This window comes from Ammospiza caudacuta, chromosome 4, assembly GCF_027887145.1.
Source record: "Ammospiza caudacuta isolate bAmmCau1 chromosome 4, bAmmCau1.pri, whole genome shotgun sequence".
Taxonomy (NCBI): domain Eukaryota; kingdom Metazoa; phylum Chordata; class Aves; order Passeriformes; family Passerellidae; genus Ammospiza; species Ammospiza caudacuta.
In genome coordinates, this window is record NC_080596.1 from 18,383,147 (window position 1) to 18,404,322 (window position 21,176).

The 21,176-nt window shown below is 43.5% G+C and overlaps 1 protein-coding gene across 4 annotated transcripts in view; it reads left to right on the plus strand.

The window, feature by feature from the left end:
* Positions 1-21,176, plus strand: part of TECRL (trans-2,3-enoyl-CoA reductase like) — a 58,709-nt gene that overhangs the window by 17,411 nt on the left and 20,122 nt on the right. For 3 of the 4 annotated variants that reach the window (XR_009274660.1, XM_058803655.1, XM_058803653.1), the window contains exons 3-4: positions 14,991-15,035; positions 16,346-16,449. Coding sequence is in view for 3 of the 4 variants with exons in the window: in XM_058803655.1 (XP_058659638.1) it covers positions 14,991-15,035; positions 16,346-16,449 (149 nt within the window). In the remaining variant the exon portion in view is untranslated. The remainder of the gene's footprint in view (positions 1-14,990; positions 15,036-16,345; positions 16,450-21,176) is intronic. The other variant, XM_058803654.1, reaches the window with a different exon arrangement.

The window sequence follows — 21,176 nt, forward strand, 5'->3', positions numbered from 1 at the left end:
AGTGTTCAGGCAGTGCTCAGCAGGGGGAGCAGCATTTTAAAATCAACAGGTCCCTGTTCACCTAGAACCCTGAAACACATCTTCACAACACAGAACAGGGGAAGTCGAGCTGACAGGGTGAAGAGCAAGGAGGAGAATCCCTCATTACTTAAAAATCACAAGGCAGGCTTTGTGAGCAGAGGTCAAGGCACAAGAAGCAGTAAAAACAATTCTTTAGTGGAGGAAGTCCTCTTTCTTTCCTCCTTTCTAAAAAGGCTGCTAAGGGTTTTCATGCCCTGAATGTGCAACTTTCCTGGTTTTCATGACACCTGAGCAGTCAGGTGCACCTAGCAGCAGGATTTCAATAGCAAGGGCACCAGAAATAACTGGATTTTGCCAGGCCTGAGCTGACACACAAGAGAGAGATGCAGAGCTGTTGCTGGAAAGGATGGCTGTACTGCATCCCGTAATTCCCTTCTGGAGGCTGGCTGTGATGTTAAACTGCCAGGCTCAGAGAGGTGAGGGAGGATGCTGTGGGGATTAGTCATTAAGAGCAGTACCAGGGAGAGCAGTGACTGCTAAGCCAGTCCTTGCCTAGCGGCTCTGTGTAATCAGGACTGTCTGATAACACAGTCTTGCTGAGAACCTGCACTTCCTCTGATTCCTCCACGCTGTCTATTACAGCTGGATTCTCAGGTTGCAGAAAGTTAATGAAATCTGTCAATTTTGATGCCTGGAGAGACTCATGTGCCCGATGAATACATCTGCTGGGGACTCAGAGAAGCTGAATGATGCTATTTATGGCTCAGCAAAGTTGACTTCATAGTCTTGGCCTGTCAATCAGCCATGTGTTTCACAAACCAAAGAGACCCAAATAAGTTATCTAGGGCACAGAGCCTTCCACGGGGATCTTTCTTCTGTCCTATATTAGGAGATCAGGCTTTGAGAAAGTCAAAATGTTTGAAAGAGGGCAATGATCTGATCCCACCATGAGTCGCCTTGAGCTGGACGCACTCCCTGGACAGAAAGGCAGCTACAAAGTCTATAGCTTTTATCAGATCTCAAACTCCTTCCTCCCTGATTGTGTCCTAAGTAGCTCACACTAGCCCAGAATCCATATATGAAGGAGTTTTCCAGAGGACAGACAATGTCCTGCTGTGCAGTGTCTGATTGCAGAGTTCAGAGGCCCAGCATTACATCCCCAGTACGCATTCTCAGAGCACATTGGGTTGGCAGTCACATCCAGGTATTGTTCTCCATAAATTCTCCCCTCTCTGCATTCATAACAGCTCAACTGGAAACCACACAATGAAGGCAAATGGCTGGGGATGGGCAGTTATTACAAATGGGCCCTAAGAAGGACAGTGATTTCATCAGTGTAAATTGCTCATTCATCTGGGTTGACTTTGTAAATGGAAATTACTAGATTAGGAGGAAACACGGTATTTATTTCATCCTATATTTATAATTTATTTTTCTTTTGTCTTAGTCACACAGCAAAGATCAATAGGATGGCAGCTCCTTATGAATTTCAGTATCCCTCAAATGACACAATTCTGAGATCTTTTTACTTCTCTATACCTGTCAATACAACCCAGTTTATTAGAAACTCCTTGAATTTCTTGTTTCTGCTACTGTTAGGCTTATATCTTCTGGAATTCTTTACTTTTTGCTTCCCAGCTCTAAGCACAAAGTAAGCAACAGCTCCTGCCACAAAACTCAAACTGGTTGCTACCCTCTTCCTTCCCAGCTCACAATCAGAGATCTCAGCCATGAGTAAATTGCTTCCTGCCTGTGCAGCATTATCAGAGTTCTTGCCTCAGGATGGGGTTTTAGTCACAAAACCAGCCTGTCCAGCAGTTTAATTTCTATCCTGTGCAGGGAGAAGCATCAGGAGGACGACCTCCTCTCAGCTTATTTGTGACATATCTGTGCAAATCTCTCCATACAAAATACAGGAGTCTGTCTGCTGATACAGATTCATGTGACCTGAATTGAAGGCTTGGCTGTCAAAATAATTGAATTGAATGGGAATTTTTTTCACTCCTTTGCAACAGCCAGTCAGGAAATGAGAATGGCATCATTGACCTAACACTGTTAAAAGAAAGGAGAAGCCAAACTGAGTTAACCTCATGATTTTAATCTTCAGAGTGAATGAAGGTTTATCTTATACTCAGGCACCACACACCCAACACCCCATTCTGTGTTGGAATTTCAGAGAAAATGATTCTGGAATTGTTCCAAAAGGGACAGACAATGCATGGAGCCCATGGCATATGCCCTCCAGAAGGTTCTGTGCATTTCACAGACACTATTGTGCATCCTGAGCTGTGGTCATAAGCCTCCCATTCAAGCCCAACTCATGTCTCTGGTCACTGCCAAGGCCCAGATTTTGCATTTGGACATTTCTAGCTGGGTGCTGAGATAACAACAGTGAGAGTGAGCACCAGACCAGGCATCTGCAAGCTCATTTCTCTGCTGAGCACTTGAACCTCACTATAAGTTGTGGAGGAAGAGACAGTGCAGCAGTCTGAAAAGCATCTGACCAGGTACCCATGAGGTTTTGCTTTCTGAAATACATACACAGTTGCAAAAATATTTTATTATTTAATTTGGAAACTATGCTGGAGGTTTGGCTCACCAAGCTGATTTAGAAGCAGGGCACAGGGAACTTTAAGCAACACTTTCAGAGACAGATGTTTAAAGCATTCTGGTCCTCAAAAGAGAATCATAAAAGCCAGAAAGTCCCCTGGGTCTTTTGAAGTCTCCTGATTAGCATTGAAATAAATGTGATGTTTAAGACTTAGGTCTTTAAGACTTGACCAATAGGAGTCATGCTATTGACAGGGGTGAGTTGTGTGCTAGACACTTTCTTCCTTTTAAGCTTCATTTTCTCATCTATAAAATAAGAATAATTAACCTGCCTTTCTTCCACCTTGGGATCTTTTGTCTCTTTTGGCTGTGATCCCATAAGAAACACTTGGGACAAAGAAAGACTTAAATATATGTTTAATGACCTATTGAACCAGAGGGAGTAAGGTGTCTAAAACACAAAAGCCAGGATTCATTAAAGCTTTATAGAAATTAGATGACCTTCAGAAAACCAGCAATAATCAGCAATGGAAAAAGTGGAGATCAAATCAAGAAGTTTAATGAAAATTCACATTATTTCTCTTTTTTTTTTTTTTTTTTTTTGACAGCTGCTGCATCTGATGTTATTGCATTTCATTAGCAGGATTACAGATATAATTTCAGATGAGTAACATAATAAAAGAAAAGGCAGAAAATCTATTGAGATGTAGCTTGAAGCAGAACTGTCCCCCCTGCTCTCTGGGATATTGTTCCCAGCTGAGATTTACAGGGCTCCAACAATGCATCACAAATGACATCCTATGTAAACAATTGGAGAACAAATGTGAGATGCTATTTAAATGCCTCATTAAGGGAAGGAAATTTCATAGCTACATTCTTTGCTTTTCTTGATTTTACAGTAGATTTAATTGACAGATCTAGATGAAAAACATCCAAATTTGTTTACCAGAATTGCCTGTTATTATTTACAATGTGTCTTATATTAGTGCCTATGGTGCAACTGAAAAATTACAGTAGGAGGCCCTATGGAAGTAATCCAGACCCCAGGAATATCCAGTCTTGAGGAATTAAAGCCTACCCAACTGTTAACAGAAGATGCCAAAGTAGTTTTGGGTTTAAAACTGCTCCTACACCAATTTAAACTCAGATATTAATGTTTTTTGTCTGAAGAACAAACTCGTTTCCAGTGTTAACCTGGTGTTCACCAGCAGACTCGTGGGCTTTATGTTCGTTCAAGGAACTCAGGATGCTAAAAGTTCCAGTGGGCCTTCATCAGTGTGAAAAGAATCTCATGTCCATTAATAAGAGAGATGTCTGTTGGTTAAGGCAGGGTCAGGGTGTGGATGTGCTCTGCATCTACATCAGGTTTTTCACAGGAGTCCCTGCACTTTTGAACACCTAAGCTGGCACGTAGCTTTACAAAGAGCTGCTTGGAATGGATGTTCATGAAATGTCCCAGGAATTCCTGTGAAAGGCAGGCACTGGATAACAGGGGTGGAAGTGAATCTCCTCACCAGAGTGAGAGGAACCTACCTCCCTGAAAAACCTGTGAGAACAAGAGAAATAAATGACAAGTCCTGTGGCGTCATCTCTGCTAGGCAGGCTAGAGAAGAGGCAGCAGCTTCAGCTTCTAAGTTCAGACTTTCCCCCAGGTCTTCTCTTCCTCATGGATTCCCTGGATGTGCTTTTGCAGCCCTTCCCTTCTGTGGGGCCAAGAGCTGTGCTGTAGCAAGCAGCTGCAATTCCAGGGGTAGGGTCAGGTGAGCACAAGAGCAAGGGGGGCTGTTCAGAACCTCATGTGGAAGATCTCACCCTGTGATAGTGGCTTGTTTTGTGTTTGTTTAGCACTCTCTCATATTGGTAGCCCATTTCTGTCTTTATTTTCTTATTTGTGCATGGTGGGAAAGCAACCCTAAGAACAACCAAAATAAGAAAGCTTTCAAACAAAATTTGGTATTTGCAACTGTTTCAAGTTAATGAAAGCAATGCATCAAAGACAAGAAGGTGAACAAATGATTCACAGGAAAAATAATGTAGCAGAGTTTTGCCTCTTTCTAAATTGTCCCCAATCGCAATGATATTGAATATATTTGCTGTTGAAAATTGCTCACTGCTGAAACAAATGATGTGTGAGTTGTACTGGAACAATGTATGTTGCTCTGGTTTAAATACATACTAATGGAAAGCAATTTTTTTTTTTATGTTCTGCCATTAGACTTCAAGTTCAGAGTGCACAAACAGCCTGGATGAGCTCTGTCTGTCCCATTTACAGAGGGGAGGCAGCAGAGGTGCTCAGAGGCCATGAAGTGTTTGCCATACATATTGGGATGAGACATCATCCCTCAGATATGAGAATGAAAACTCACCAAGCAGTGTCACCACAATCAAATCCCTTATGGGCTGTGTCTGTAAAGCTGTGGAAAAGTACTTTGCTGATCAACTTTTAGGCTGGGAAAGGCCTCTGAGGTCATTGCATCCAACCTTTGACTGATCACCACCTCGTCAGCTAGACCACAGCACTGAGTGCCATGTTCTGTTGTTTCTTGAGCACCTCCAGGGATGGTGACTCCTCCACCTTCCTGGGCAGTCCATTGCAATGTTTAGAACACTTTCCATGAAGGAATTCCTCCTGATGTCCAGCCTGAACCTCCCCAGGCTCAGCTTGAGGATATGTCCTCTCATCCTGGCACTGGCTGCCTTGGGGAAGAGCCTGACCCCCACCTTCCTACCACCTCTTTCAGGGAGTTATAGAGAGTGATAAGATCCCCTCAAGCTTCACAGCAGTGCTTCTGAGGCACAAAAGCCTTTCCACAGCCTAAATAAAATGGTGGGATGGGGAAATTAAACCAGCCCTAATGAGCTTCTCCCAGGAAGGACAGTAGAACATGACAGCCTCTGGCTCCCATGCTAGTGTCTGATCTGCTGCCAGAGCAGGGCAGATCTCTGCTGCCTTTTTCTCATTGCTCCTGGAGAAATTACAGTTTAGCCCTGTTCTTAGAGGGGATTAATTTTCAGTGTGGTGAATTTACCAATGAATTTATGAGAAGTTAATTTGTTCTCAGGACGAAATCGTGTCAATTCAAATGTGCTCAGTTAATTGTTGATGGCATTGGTGTGGCCATTAGATACAAAACCCACATTGCTTTGGGGGTCAGTGAGGGAAAGCATCCTGATTAGCTTAGTGGCTGGAGAGAGCAATATCCCCTGGACAGTCAATATTGACAGAAAATTATACTTAATTACCATACTTTATTAGCTAATTGACTGTAGAATGCTTTTAAAGAAACAGCTAGAGCCTGGGGTAGGATTCTTCCCAGTACATCAGCAGGGAAGGCACAAATGAGATTTTGAGCCATCTTTCCTGTATCAGCTGTGATTGCTGGACCACTGTGTACTTTCTGATGCTGGAACATAAAACCAGCAGGGGCACAGTCCTGCTGTAGCCTTTGTTGGCACTGAAATGCATTCAGGCAGCATGCAAACAGCACTGGGTTGAAACACTGACCTCACCAGTTCCCTGCTCTCTGTCCCTCTTGCAGCTCTGTGGAGAGCTGCTACCTACATGCACTCAGCAGCAGTGCTGATTGCAGCAGCAGCCACACCAGAGCTTCGTGCAGGGAGCAGTGATAACAGTGTTATCAGTGCCCTGAAGCACAGCATATCTACAACACGGCAAGGCACAGCACTGTTTGTTCCCCCAGAACCTGGCATGGGATGAGCAGGAACAAAGGTTTTAAAAGGAACATTTTAAGACACGCCTTAATAGCTGACTGCCTGTGTTTCCTGAGGCCACAAGGGTGGACAGATACCTGTGTTTAAATGCTCTGCTTTGCTGCCAGTGAAAACCTTGTCTGGGCTGGCAGCTCCACACCAGCAGAGATAGTTCAGCATTTATGGGTTGAGATAGATGGCGAGTGATTCCATAAACCACCAAATATTAAGCTGTGTTTTTTAGAAATCCCATGCCAAATTCTGGGCAAGAAGATAGAGAAGAATCTTTTTCAGCCCTGAAACACATACTTAGTTGGGCAAATGTGTGTTTCTTAATGTGCAGTTTCTCAGGTTGGTGTGAAGGCTTCATTGATAGAGCTTATATTTAGGAAAAGAATCCTGCTCAGATACTCACAGTCCCTGATACCTGAACAATTATCTTTGTTACCCTTTCCAGACTTTAGAGATGGGAGACTCAAAGGCAAACACAACTACCAGAATACAGATCCTCACTTGGCATACATTACTCATCTCTCTTTTAATTGGGGCTGGCATTTCAGAGCCAGAACATGACTGACTGTGACAATGAAGCAAACCCAGCTCTGTCACAGTGCGCAGGTGACAGACACAGCCCTCCCTGGCCCAAGGACTGCCCAAACCCACTGGGCAGAGCCCAGCTGCTCTGGCCACCCCCTGCCACCCTGCAGTGTGTGAGTGTGTCACAGTGAGGGCAGCCCTGCAGTGCCACTGCCTCGTGCTGTCCCTGCTCAGCTCCTCCTCACCTCCCTGCTCTGATGAAGGGCAGGCCCCCACAGGAAAGTTCCTTCCAGCTCCAGGCTTGTCAGAGCACCTATTTTCTTGTTTCTTTGTATTCTGGTCTGTGGCTGTTATTAATGGAATAGAAGGTGAGCCTCATTCCCTTTCCCTTCCTTTGCCCACGCACATTAATTTAAATGCAAATTCACTCAGAAAGATCAAAATTAATTATGCTTTCTGCAGCAGGCTACATGGAAAATGGAAATGCACAGTGCTGGCTTTTCCCTTTTCTCCTTGATTTTTTGGAAGTGCAAAGAAAAAACAATGCAGAAAAATATTAACATATGCATCTAAATGTTGCATGCTTGGTTGTTTTTTTTCCCTGATGTTTTTTGCTCATCTGAAATTCCACAGTTGCTTTCATTTACAAACTGTTTCAGAAGGAATATTGAAAGGTTAATCTCAGTGACATAAACTGACATCCAAATGACAAATAATATTTTGTTTACCACTAATAAGAATCAATCTCCATTAAGGAAAACTATGCTGACTCTTAAGAAATGTGTCCATTATTGCCTGATCAGAATATAGCTGAAGTACGAGACTTTAATTTTTTTCAGTGGAGGAAAAAAAAAAGGCATGGGGGGGTTTTAGGTTCCTCAACAAGCTCAGGCATTTATAGAAATTTTTAAAATGAAAATGCATTTAAGTAAATTTGTGACTCAAGGTGCAGTGCAGAGTCCCACAGGCTGGAGCTTCACATCTGGGCACAGTCACAGCAGCTGAACTGCTCCCAGGAACCAACATATGGACAAGGCTACCATTTTGGGAAAGAAAGGCAAAATTCTGACCTTTTTTTTAAGGGGAATGGGTGCAGGAGTTATGTGCATTGTGCTATAGAGACATTGGGTATGCTCTGAGAAACCTTCTGGACCAGTCTCTGTGAGGCTTCAGTGGAGCTGCCAGGGTGACTGGTACATGGCTTTATGAAGGAAAAATAGGTGGTCACAGATTTTAAACACTGAAGGCCAATGGGAACAATGAAATGAACAGGTAAAGCAGAAGCATTTAGGCAGATATTCACTGGGCTGGGCTTCACTTGCTCAGTAGTCTGTGGGAAGGGCATGCTGTCCTGCTCTGGGCCAGAGCCTGTCCTTAGCACTTGGCCAGTGTGTCTGGAGACACCAGCTCAGCCAGATCACTGCCTGCTCTCCCCCAGCCAGCACTGTGCTTGTAGCTTGATGAATTCAAGCACTGCAAAAACCAGAGGAAAGAAATGGATGCTTATGATCAAATAGCTAATTTTTCAAATTCCACATGCCATTAAGAAAGTGCTTTTTTGTGTCCCCATAGCAACTAGAGTTCAAGGTGCCTTTGTAAAACACATGGCCAAAGATCTTCCCTGGAAAGCTTACAAGTGAAACAAATCAGAGAGAATATTCAGAGAAAAACGCTGACAAAGAAAAGGGATTTATCCCCAGCTCTGGAGCCATTAAAACCAACATCCATTTCAGTACTCTGCTGAGATTTTACTGAACACTGGATCTACTCTTTCCACTAACTTCCCACAAAAACATGGATCTAGCTCAAAATCTGCTCCTGCTCTTCAAATATGCTGATACACCCTCTCAAAGGTCCTTCTACCAGGAAAACACAGCCTAGCTGAATGATCCTCGATGCAGAAAGTGCCCTCCCAAGGTCAGCCTGTGCCCTAAAGACTTAGCAAGAGGTGGGAGCAGCACACAATTGGCAGCCTGGCCCTTGTGAGCCCTGCTGTGCTCAGTCTGGTGTCAGCTGAGGGGTACCTGGAGGGGCCTGGCCAGAGCTGGGCTCTGCACTAGCCCTGGAAAATAGACCCAGGTGACTGGGCTGGCACTTAGTGTGTCACAGCATCTCTTGGCCTGCAGCCAAGGAAGGCCTTCTGAGAGGGACCATGAGAAGAGATGCTGTGGCCCTGCTTGCCCCAGGGTGCTGCTGAGAGCTGCAATCCTTCAAGAGGGCTGGTGGTGCAGATTGCAGCTCTCAGCAGCTGCCATTTATTACAGGGCAGGCAAGCACAGTAAGTAATCACTTCAGATACTTTCTCTCTTGATCTTGTGGCCCAGCTTAGTTTTGCTGGGGTTTCCTTGGTGTGCTTTTCTTTCTGCCATCATGCCCAGGAATCACTCGAGTGCAATGTTAGCACAATAAATCACACAGCCCTTTTTTCCAAATAAAAGCAGAAAGCAATAGCTTCCAGTCATTTCAGCATCCTGCTTTTCCTGCTGGCAGCTCAGTGAAGCAGAAGTAGGCAAACTTCAGCCCTGCAAAGGCTGTGGTTGCTGGCATGGTGATGTCTCTATCCTTGTTTTCTCAAAGTGATCCCGGGAACACTCGGACAGGGCAGCTGCAACCAAGGGAGACAACAGCATGGCCACTGTCTGATCACAGACAAGGGACAGCTGTATTTGTTCACTGTTTATTGTCAAGGAAAGACCTCAGAAAGTTTTAAGATAATCTGCCTGTCTCTATAAATCATGCACAAAGCTAGCACACCCACACACACACAAATGTGAATTTTTCCTAGCAAACTCTTCTTGTTGCTACATGGGTACCAAAACTGCCATCTGGTCTAGGTGGTGTAATGCACTGCAGCCGTGCACAGTTCACAGGAGCAGGTGCTGTTACACTTCTCAGCTCATCTGCAACATTTTTGTCATCAGATAAGGGAGGTTGGTGCCGCCGTGGTTCCTTGGAATTTCCACTGTTTCTGCAAATTTAAGCAACATGCTGCTGATGATTGATTATAGTAATTTTGTTGTTCACATCACCCTATTCATATCACAGCAGGTATTGTTTGTAATTATTAAGGCTATTTGTTATTAGAGATGCATGGGTGGTGAAATACAATGAGAAGCAAACAATTTAACTGGTAATAAAATTAGCTGATGATGGAAAGTCAATCTGCTAATTATCTCCAAATTGTGTCTGTCAGTTGTGTTTTGCATTTCTCAGACTCCTCTCTCCCCAGCAGAATAGAATAGCTTTTGTAGGTCTGCATTCTAAGGAACACACTGAATTCCCCAGCAAGGGAGTTTTTCATCATGTTACCTTTGTTCTCATACAGGCTCACAAAATTTCATAAATACTTTGTGACAAATGGGCATTTGATTGTGCAATTTACTGCAGAGCAGACAGTGCACTAATTTTTTTTGTAGAAGATTCTTTACAAAACTTATTAAAAATTAGGTCAATTCCTTCAGTTTCACAACTATTGAAAAGTACCAAGTACTTTGATTTCTGAGCTGCTAAATTTTCAACACATTTTGTGACATTTTTAAGTGGTGGAGCACACATGAAGGTCAGCTTGAGTCATGTTCAGAGTACCTTTGGACGGTGTTAAAGCTGCATAGGGGCTTTTCTTACTGTTCTTGCTTCCTAGGATTGTCTGATTAGCTGTCTCATTTACTGGGATTCTAGTATACAGGCAGTGAATAAAACCCACCATGTGGGCAGCAGGACCAGTGGAATTTGGTTTTCTGTGCATTTTTGTGCAGTGGTATTTGCAGCTGGGCATTGCACTGAGGCTGTCATTTTCGCTGGTATTTGTATGGTTGTTTGACAGCACTACATCTCCTTTTTATAGCCAGTATTAATAGGTAATTCCATAGCTGGCTATGGGAAAATTAAAGGTGGCTGTCTGGTTTTATGTGTCCTGTCAGTTTGCTTGTATTTTAATTTCTCTTTTAAATTTGGACAGGTACAACAAATAACCCCCACAAAATTAAATATTTTTATTCAGATCCAATTTTTAAAAGAGGTTATTAAATTAAAACACAGTAAACATTGAGTTGCTTTCCAGGCAAATACCATCCTGTTTGGAAAAATTATGATGCCTTAAACATCATAGAGTTAAAATATTTTAAGTTTTTTTTTTTTAAATAAATGTATGGAGTTTTTAAAATGCAAAGTTGGAACAAATCCCTGATAGAGAAGATGGAATGCGGTCAAAGACTTAAGATCTGTCATAATTGCTTGCACTTGCAGACTAATGGAAGCCTGTACACATAGATATGACCTTGCCTGAATTATAACAGAATTGTAACACACAGGATGTGCGTTATGTTTATGTCTTTAATAACTCACAGAGCTGTAGAACAGTGTGGGTTAAAATGGACAATCAGAGATCATCTAGTCCAGCCCCCTTGGCATGGTCAGGAACATCCTCAGCTAAATCAAGTGGCTCAGTGAGGAAGAATGAAATTGATGTCACTTAAATGCAAGGAATTTGTGAATGACTTTTCAGCTGAGGAATGGGCAAAGGTTTCGGGTGCCAACATGCCTGCATTTGGGGGGTGACCATATTGGGGTCTGAGGCAAACAGCCTTCCAGAGAAGGATAAGCCAGCAGCGTATAAGTAATCAAAGAGAGATGGAAAACTAGGAAGACATTTCAACAGCTGTCCAATGATGCTGCAAAGAGAGGAACCAGAGCTGTTTTACATAAATGCTAGAAATGCAATAGATGTGGAGGAACCACAATATTGACTAAACATTAGAGGATGTAATATTGGCTAAACAGACCTGTAGTTTGAGCCACCATGGCCACTCTTACTCTCTGGACAGTCTGTAGCTGCTTTTCTAAGTCAAAGCCACTCTGGGATATAAGTGAGCTGAAATGTTATTTTTACAACTTTCTTCCAAGTGTGAAATACACATCCAAACCCATAAACCCTGCATGAGGGAGCTGAACAGCTCTGCTAACCACAAGGATTATACAGAGACTGTGACCTGCTGTGGCTGAGCTCTGATGCACCATCACACTGTCAGAAAGTAAATATTAATGTATGCCTGATCTTAGATGCAACAGGAGTTACAAGAGAAACTTCTGTCACCCATGGCCTTGGATTGCCATTAATCTCTGCAGGAGGCAGCAATGGAAAACGTTAATAACAAAAAAATGGGAACTATACAGTGCTAAACCCCCCCGCCAAAACAACCCTGCAAAAGAGAAACCCTTCAGCGTTAGACTGGGAGCAAGGGGAGCTCTGCCAGGTGTGGGAGTGCAGAGGGGCCTTCAAATGCTGCCCACAGCTGCAGCTGTACCTCTGCTGCCCTTAAGAGATGTGTGTGCTCACCCTGTGTGGGAGCAGGACTCTCCACAAGCACTCCTGAACTCCTGCTGGTGCCAGGTGAAGCTGCTCTGCCACACAGCCCTGGCTCTGGATAGCCAAGAGAGCCATCAACCCCTCATTCTGACAGGCAGTAGCAAGAATTAACACAAGTGGTAATTAGTCCCTCAGTTTGGCTTCTTTTCACTATGTAAAGAAAAGAGAGTTTCCCTGCTACAGGAATGAGAGGAATGTGTGTCTGCCGTAGGCAGGCTGGATTGGAATAGCTTCCCACATTGCCAAGCAGAAATCCAGAGCTGTTCTAGTGGGATTTTTGGAGGATCCATGTGGAAAATAGTCATAGGAGGAAGGCAAATAAGGGGTGACAGGTGGGGCGAGAGTCCCTTTATCTGACTGTTACCAAGTGGTGAGCAGGACACCCAGGAATGTGTGAGATTTCCTATCTGAAAGGAGCCTTATCAAGGCAGGAGAGCACACTCCTTGAGGGGTCACACTTCTCCCCAGAAAGCAATGCTGGTTTCTGCAGGACCCTGGACAGCTAACACTTGGGAACAGCCTTGCTAGAATCTGCTGAAAGTGGGAAGCTTTGGTGATCTCACTCAAACCAACACAGAAACGTGTTTGGGCTTTGTCCCCCACTCCATTCAGCATTTTCACTTGACATTAGCTAGTGGCCCCCTACCAAGAGTAAGAGCAGTGAAGGAACAGCTAATTCCAGATCCTTCCAGAAGAATACACACAGCTTTCCAGGCATGGCCAGGAAACCAGAGACAGGCTGATGTAACAACAAGGTCACTGCAGAGGAGCAGCAGCAAAGGCACACTTCCATCTGTCTAAATCTTTGAGTATGTTTGAGCATAATGGTGTACTGAGGCTAAAGGACTGGAAATGTGGGATGACGTGCTTAAATGCACAACCTCTGTTTGCCCTTGTGAAGATTATGAGCCATACCTAAAAGAGCATTGCCACAGGATCAGGTAAATTGACTTTTATTGAAACATACTGTAATATGAAGGGAGGAAGCTGGGGGGAAGATTCCAATTTAACACAAATACATTGCATTTCAGGCTCCCAAATAACTATTGATATCTGCTGTCCTGGAGCAAATCATATCTTCCCTGACAAGTCAGACAGCTGCTCCTTCTCTATCTTCCCTTTGTTATCTTTAATAGCCATGGATTGTTGTGGTACCTTGAAAAAAATGTTTGCAGCTTACTTGATGGATGTCTCACCTCCTGCTATTAGCCCTGGTTCATGGGTTCATCTAATGCCTGTTCTTGCCTACAAAAGTCAGACCAAGTGCTTTTGAAATGAGTGTGCTGAGTGTCACTGCACAGTGCACACCCTGTACAGCTCCTTCCCCTCCAGCTGGCAGCTGGCGCAGTGAACAAGCTCTCCTCATCACCCTGAAATAAGTTAGGGAGAAACAACCTCCAGAGCTCATCTCCAGATCCAGGTTCCTGCTCAGAACAGGGCCAACTTTAAAGTCCTATAAGACTGTTCAAGGTCATCCCTAGACAAGGCCTGAATATGTCCAGGAGATCCCACAGCTTCTTGGGGCAAATGTTTCCACGTTTGATCACAGTCACTGCGAACATTTTTTTCCATTCAGAGGTAGGGGAATATTTGCACCTTAGACACAGGATCACTAAGAGTTGTAAGATACATCTAAAAAAACCTGAGCAATTTCACATAGGCTTTGAATTGAAAAGACAAAGTAAATCTCCTTCAGGCAATCAACTGTCCTCAGGTGTGTCAAAGGAAATAAAGACAAACGTGTGGTAGAAATGACTGAGGTGGTGATACTGCAGCAGGTTCCTCACTTTTCTCTGACAATCTTTGCTTCCCCCAAAAGTCAGTCAACATCATGGACTAGGGAAGTTCTCACCACATGGCTTCAGCTGAGCCCAGAAATTTGCTAGGTCAGCCCTAGAAAACTTCAACAGCAAACCAAAGACTGTGTATGGGTTAGGCAGTTACTTGCCCTTGTGATGCAAAGGAGGAGTGTTTGTATTCAGCAGCACAGCTGCAGAAGCACAGCCTTCTGTGCAACTAAAGAGCTGGCCAAGTTAACAACTTGAACATCCATGATCCCCTCTGCAGTGTGTTGGTGGCAATTCCCTGCTCACTCCAACACCAAGGGAAACAAATGCATCTGGAGATCCATACCTGTTTGACCAACCTGACAGGTCTCTGCTCTAAATCACCAAAGGGAATCCAATAACAACAGCCAACTGCTAATGTGCATTTAAGAATGACCTTTAAACTAGACCATTTAAAAATCTACTTCTAGGAAACATCCTCAAGTTGGGGGTATCAGGGGACTCATAAGTCACCCAGTATTGGCTATCCACGTGCTTCTACTTTCTGTGCCTCTATTTCCCTAATTAATTTCTAGTTGAGAGCTAATACAAGCTGCAAATCCCTAGTTAGGCTTTACATTCCTAAATGGGAAACACAAAGTCCTGGAGCAGACTTTAGCACAGGCATATTTTCTAGAAGGAGGGGCAAGGCTGATACATTTAGTACTGAGTTTTGGCAAATACAGTAATAAACAGTATCCTCTCTATATTTCCCAGTGTTGCACACACAAGCTGTGCTGATGGAGCATTCAGCATTGAGATTGGCCCTTCCAACACTGAAATGGGAGAAGGGGTTAATGCTCTAAAGTGTGTGTTGTGTGCTCCTCCCAGCTCTCTTGTATAGATTAGACCAAAAGAAAGATGCTTTTTATTCCATCTCACTTCTGTAGATATCAGTTGAAAAAAACCCCACCCCAAACCTAAAAAAATATTAGCTTTTCTATCACAAAATTAACAGCCATGCTTTGTGATTGGAACAGGTCCCCAGTGGTACCCATCCCGTGTTGGCCTGCAACTGGAACACAGTGAGTATTCATATGGCTGAGTGCAGCCACCTAATGTATTACTAATTACCAATCCACCTAATGTATTACTAATTACTAATCCACCTAATGTATTACTAATCCTCTGGCAGATTCTCCTCCTCACAGCATTGCTCTCTCTATATGTGTTATTGGGTGAGCAGTTGGTACATTCTCATCAACTGACATCAATTATTACCTTACTAGTTTTTCTCATTAGTAAAGGAACCTAGTGGTTTTCATAACCACTGAGTGAGATGTTCCAGTCTATGATCACACAATGAAGACAAGCAGTTTTAAGCCCATTCAACCCCTTCCTTCCCTCACTGCATTACCTGTTTTAGTATTTGCTCACTTCCTCACCAGAAGTTGCAGCTGGCTGCCTCTGTGTCAGTCCACAAGTTCTTGGTGGACATGGCAGTGGAGGATAAAGCTGCCAGAGGCTGTTTGGTGTTTGGTCTGTGGATGTGTAGAATTGCAAAGCCATAAAAAATGAGGCTGGTGGGTGCTCAATTCCATCAGCACCTGATGGAATCTAGCACCCTCACTGATGTAAACAATCAACAAATGTATATTGAAAAGGAGACCATTCACAAAAAGCTAAGAGGTGTTGCAGCCATGGCAACTTCCTGTGCCAGTGGCTGTTGGAATTTTCCAATAGCCAGCTCACTGCCTATATTAAAAAAAAAAAAGGCAAACCAAATATTGTTATTTCATGTGTCCTTCTGTATACTCTAGAACCATTAGGACTGAAAGCAGATGCCTCAGAATACTGCAAACAGTAATGTAATGCTCAGATACACCTGGTCTGCCTGGGTTAGACAGCCAGAAAAGAAATCTTGGCTTGTGAGCCTTTGCCCAAGAGGTTGCATTGATCATCAGGCACTGCCTGCTGTAAAACAGCCTGAGAATGCAAATGCTTCAGCACAATATGGCAGTGAGGGAGAGGCTGTGCAACACAGACTTTGCCATTAGTCTTGCAAGCCAGAACAAGAGTGCCCTGTGGAGCTGTCTGTGATTGCATGGCCTGTCTCTGATGGGCCACTTTGACAGGGACAGCAGTGCACAGCTGTCACACACTGCTGTCCTGTGTCACCGCAGCCAAACGCTTCTGTTAACATGGGAAGGGAACAACCCTCATGGAAGAGCTCTGAGCTGCTAACATGGAGAAGAAGTAGCAAGCCACCAAAGGAAATCAGAATCCAAGCTGGGCCTACATCTGGAGCACTAGCAGGGCAGCCTCAGCACTGTGCTGTGCCCTCAAGAGAGTCCTGCTGCTCACACCATCTCCTCTTCCATTTCTGTCACTGCAGATGGGCCCTTTTTGAAGGATTCCATCAGCATCCAAAGCCTTGCTGTCTCCTCCATCATTACACTGTATTTCACAGATCTGGGTCAGCAGGTTGGTTGGACCACAGTAAGTATGTCCTTGTAACAGTCAGCATGATACATCTTAATGGGCCATATGTTTTGGCATCAGATTGCTTCAACTTCCTCAGCCTGCGCTTCCTTATGTAAAATGGTGTAATTGGATTATCAGCACTCAAAACAGAATTAAATGGAGAGTGAGCCAAGTTATCAATATGCTAACTCTGACTTCCAATTAAAGATTAGAAGGGGAACATAAAAATATTGCCTGAGGAAAAAAACCCAATTTTAAAAAACAGTTTTAGCTTATCTTGGGCTCATATGCCTGTGCAGAACTGTAGCCAAATACATTAATTTTCTGAAAGACTCCTCAGCTTTGAAAGTGGAAGGATATTATAAAGAAAATATGGATCTCTAGTAATCCTGTTACTAATGCAGGAAAATAATTGGATGGAAATACCTTACTCTTTGTTCAAGCAAAGAACAGTTCTGACAGAGGCCAAGGATTCCAGGCAGAAAATGTCCAGCCAGGCTCAAGAGTAAAAACTGTTGAATCTCCTTGTAAAACAAAAGCATTTTCCATTACAATAGTACCTGTATTATGCTGTATGTAGACCTGGTTTGACTGTAGTTATTTTCCTATAAGCAGCTGTGGGAAGGTCAGAGTGTTGAGAGAAAGGCAGTACATTCCACTCCAATGGGATATAGGGAACTCTAACCCTACAGCTCCTTTGGGAAAGTGAGAAGTGAAAGATTAAAATTCTTTCACAGCCCAAAGACAGAAGACAGTAGAAGGGTTTGAAAGGACAGTGAAGGAATGGGAGCAGAAGAGACCTTTCCAATGTCCTGCAGCAGGCACATGTGGAGGAGCTGAGAGGAGTCTCACAATCACTCTGACCAAGCTTTTGCTGCAGTTTGCATGTAGAGCTGAAGTAACACACAGCCCACATCTGTACACCAGGCAATGAGATTCCCAATTTCTCCAGTGAGAAACACAGGTAAGATAGAACTACAGTTTCTGAAAGCCAGAAAAGCTATGAAAAGACTACTTATTGCAATGGAAAGCAAACCACTGACTGCTTGCAATTCCTTTAATGAAGTAAGTGAGTTCTTTGCTAACTGGCATAATTGCTGTGGTCAAATTATTAGATTCTTACCTCAGGCAGCCCACAGATCCCACCCTGCTCACATGAGGGGACTACAAGCCACTGTCCTTCCCTTGGCTGTACCTACAAGGATGGAGCTTTTGAGTGTCAGGTGTTTGAGCAGCTTGCAGGTGATAGTCCCAGTTCCTCTCTCCCACAGGTCTCTACAGGCTAGGAAGCATTCCTACAAGACACTTGGAATGGACATGCTGCTTTACAGTTCCTTGTCTGTTGAAACATACACTCAAGGTGAAGGTTGGTGCCACAACAGTAACCCTTGACCTGGGAAAAGCCAGCCTCTGGATCGGCTCTATAAGGTCACATATCCATCCCTGTTGCACTTCTCCCTCTCCTGAGCAGCACAAATTCTGGCAGCTTTTAGTCCCTGGGAAGAGGAACATGACCTGTGTCCATCCTTCCCAGTTCTGAAAGGATCCAGATCCCCAGGGGGTGACCAGCAGTTTACTTCAGCAGAGCTAGAGCTTCTCCCACTGTGTGACCTACCTGTTTGAGTAGAGGTCTGTGAGTTTACTGAGGCTTTACCCCATCCTGATTAATGGCCTGCTGGGACCACACTAATTAATGCTAGTCCCGTTTCCTTCACGAATCCATTCCACCACCTCTCAACCATGGAATTTCCTTGCTAAGCAAAATTGTGGTTACTACAGCTTCCTGTTTGCTACAATTAAGTAATCTGCAAGAACCTTATTTATTCTCTCTTTTCCTGGTGGTTTATGTAGCCTAAGACAGTAACATAACTAAAGCTTAATATCCCATTATAAATACTGCAGTTATGACCAGGAGTAGGTACTGCAGGCAGTGGCATTTTTTTATGAGTTAATCTGCATGCAAAAAGTTGACTCTGTGAGTTTTTGAATATTCATCTTATCTCGTTCTGCTCCATAGTCTAAATTGTCTCCATTCTCAGTGGGAGAAATCTTCTTCCTAGCCACGTCATTTAAACAGTCAAGAGACTTTTATTTTATAGTTAGTCTATAGCAATAGAGAAAGGGTTCACAGAAGACTGTATTCTAACAACAGCAATTAGAAATGCATTTGTACACAGGATGTGTAGTTTTACTGCCATTTTTACTGTCTTTAGATCTCCTGTGCTCCCATCCCCCTTGTTGCTCTACCAGATTTATGCACACAGTGAGGGAGGCTTCTGATTTAAAGGTTTGACATTTAAATAAACAAAACACAGAATAAAAATATTCTTATCAGCAAAATGATAGCTAAGTTACAAAGGGTCACATTCAGGTCTGGACTTCAGAAACAGATCCAGAAGGACATGGAGACATGTTGGTTCTCCAGAGGTCCATGCATTGGGCATAGGTCAGTCTAGGGGAGCCCTCAGCACAGAGTTGGGTTTTCTGGGGCTCTGTCATCTCACTGGAGATCACACCTGAGGGCCAAGAACACCAATGCTGGGAATTTGCACCAAGACAATGACTTCTGGTTTTTAAAAGGGGAGAACAGAATTGACCTCCACCTCCTGGGAGCAGCACCCTTTGCAAACATGATGTAAAATAAAAGGTGATGCTGCTGTCTGTTCCCAAACAAAGAATTTGTGTATCAATAAGTCTGGGAAAACCAAGACTTCTCTTTTGGAGCATGGACAGTCTCAGATTTACAATACTTGTCACACTCCACCTTGGCAGCTCAAGGCTTTGTTGTCTCCTGTTGCCTACTTAGTCCCTCTGCCAGAGGCTGGCACCTTGCAGGAAGGATGTCTCCTCCTCCTCCTCCTCAGCTTTCCTAAAACACTGTAACACAATGACCACAATATTTCTGGTGTTTTGTGCTGTGAAAGGCCAGACTTCCCCCAGGCTCACACTTCCCCTCAGCTCTGAGATTGGCTGACCAGTTTTCAACAACTTCTAGAGGCTGGATTGCTCTGATGGGGGGAGTAGGACAAACTGGGGTGAGGGATTTGTGATTCTCCTCCACTGGAACAATTATTTGCCAGTCTCTTTTGAGAAATGAGGTTCTTTTCTGGGATAAAAGTAGATATTCAACCTCAGCTGGCTCTTTTAGAAGAAAGGAGGCCCTCAAGGCTGATTTTCAGAATATAATTCAGGGACAAAACAAAACCTGCTTCTTAGTACCATGAAATTTGCTAGAACTCTTGCTCTACTCTCCCTTCTTTTATATAAAACAAATATTACCTGAAACACATAATTTACTTCTGCACAAGGCTTACCAATTTCTTCACCCTGCCTGGAGGGCATAGCTGAGGTTTGCTGACTGATGCTGCAGAGATACTAATGGGAGCTGAGTTTATAGCTTTGTTCTGTATGGCCCTGTAAAGATTTTACCCCCAGGGATGTTTGAAATTCCCACCACTGGAGTGATGGCTTTTATTTTTAATCTCTATGCAATTTTGGGTCTAAGCATGTTTGACAGACACCTCGTTTTACATAATTGCAATGTGGCATGGTGACTTTTTGAAACATTGCTGGTTTAACTGCTAAGAATACACACTGCTGCTGTAGTGAAAAGAGGAAAAAACAGAAAAAAATCCATTCTTCTGGCTCAAATTCACACTGCTGCTAAAACTTTCCTTATTTGAGCAAAGATTGCAATTTCTGATTTATCAGCATCTGTTGTCCTGTTACTACCTGGGCCAGCTACCAAAAGGATCCAAATAGAACTGAGAAAACAGCATAGAACTGAAAAAAAAAATTTTACAACCAAGCCTGTGAATTTTAGAAGAATAATCCTGAAACACAGTACTTCAGTAAATATTTTTTGTTACTGTGATTTAAAATTAGGGGTTGCTTAAGTACTTTGACTCCTGAGTGTCTTAAAATAGTAAAGCTGGCAGCAGAACTGCTCCACTTCAAATTTTCCAACGAAAAAAAATTCTGCTCAATTTAGAAATGTAGAGGCTAATACTACTTTAAACCCAGGAGCATCTTTGAAGTCTGAAAACCCACATTTTTCATTAATTCATCTGTTCTCTCCTGGCTGGCAAGCAAATTTATCACCAATTCAGACACTGTGGGAAATGAGCAAGAGGCCAGGAAGGGATCTGTGTGTGAAGCTCTGTGGTTATGCACAGCAGGTGTGGGCAGGGGGAGGTGCTGCTGTTCTCTCAAGGGGAAAGCAGTATTTTGGTCAGTGTGGTTCGCCCCTCTAGCACCAAAGTTTTTGGTGCTGTTGGTGAGCAGGGGAGCAGCAGTTTGCTCTGTCTGGCACAGCTCAATCCACTGGTCCTGTAAATGTGGAATGGTCCCAAGGAGTCAACGGGATGATTCTGATAGGAAGCAATTTGCATATTGATGGATTTGGAATAAAAACCAGCCAAACTGCTGCAGACTCATTTTCTCCACCTTTTCTATACAGAGGTCAGACTTGGACTCGCCATGGGGAACAACTTAAGATATTTTCCCTAATTTGGGAACAGAAGAAGAGATTTCAGTAAAGGTTTATAACCTCTCAATGGGATGTAAAAGTACAGACAATTACAACCGAAGGAAAAAGAGAGGATCTGAGGAGTTTGAAGAAGGGTGAGGACTGGGAATCCCAGCAAACTAGTGAGACAGTGTGAAGGTAATAAGAGTAAGAAAACTCATATTATCATAGCTTAGGAAGGAATTTGAGGTCCAGGTAAGAGAGAGAGCTGAGG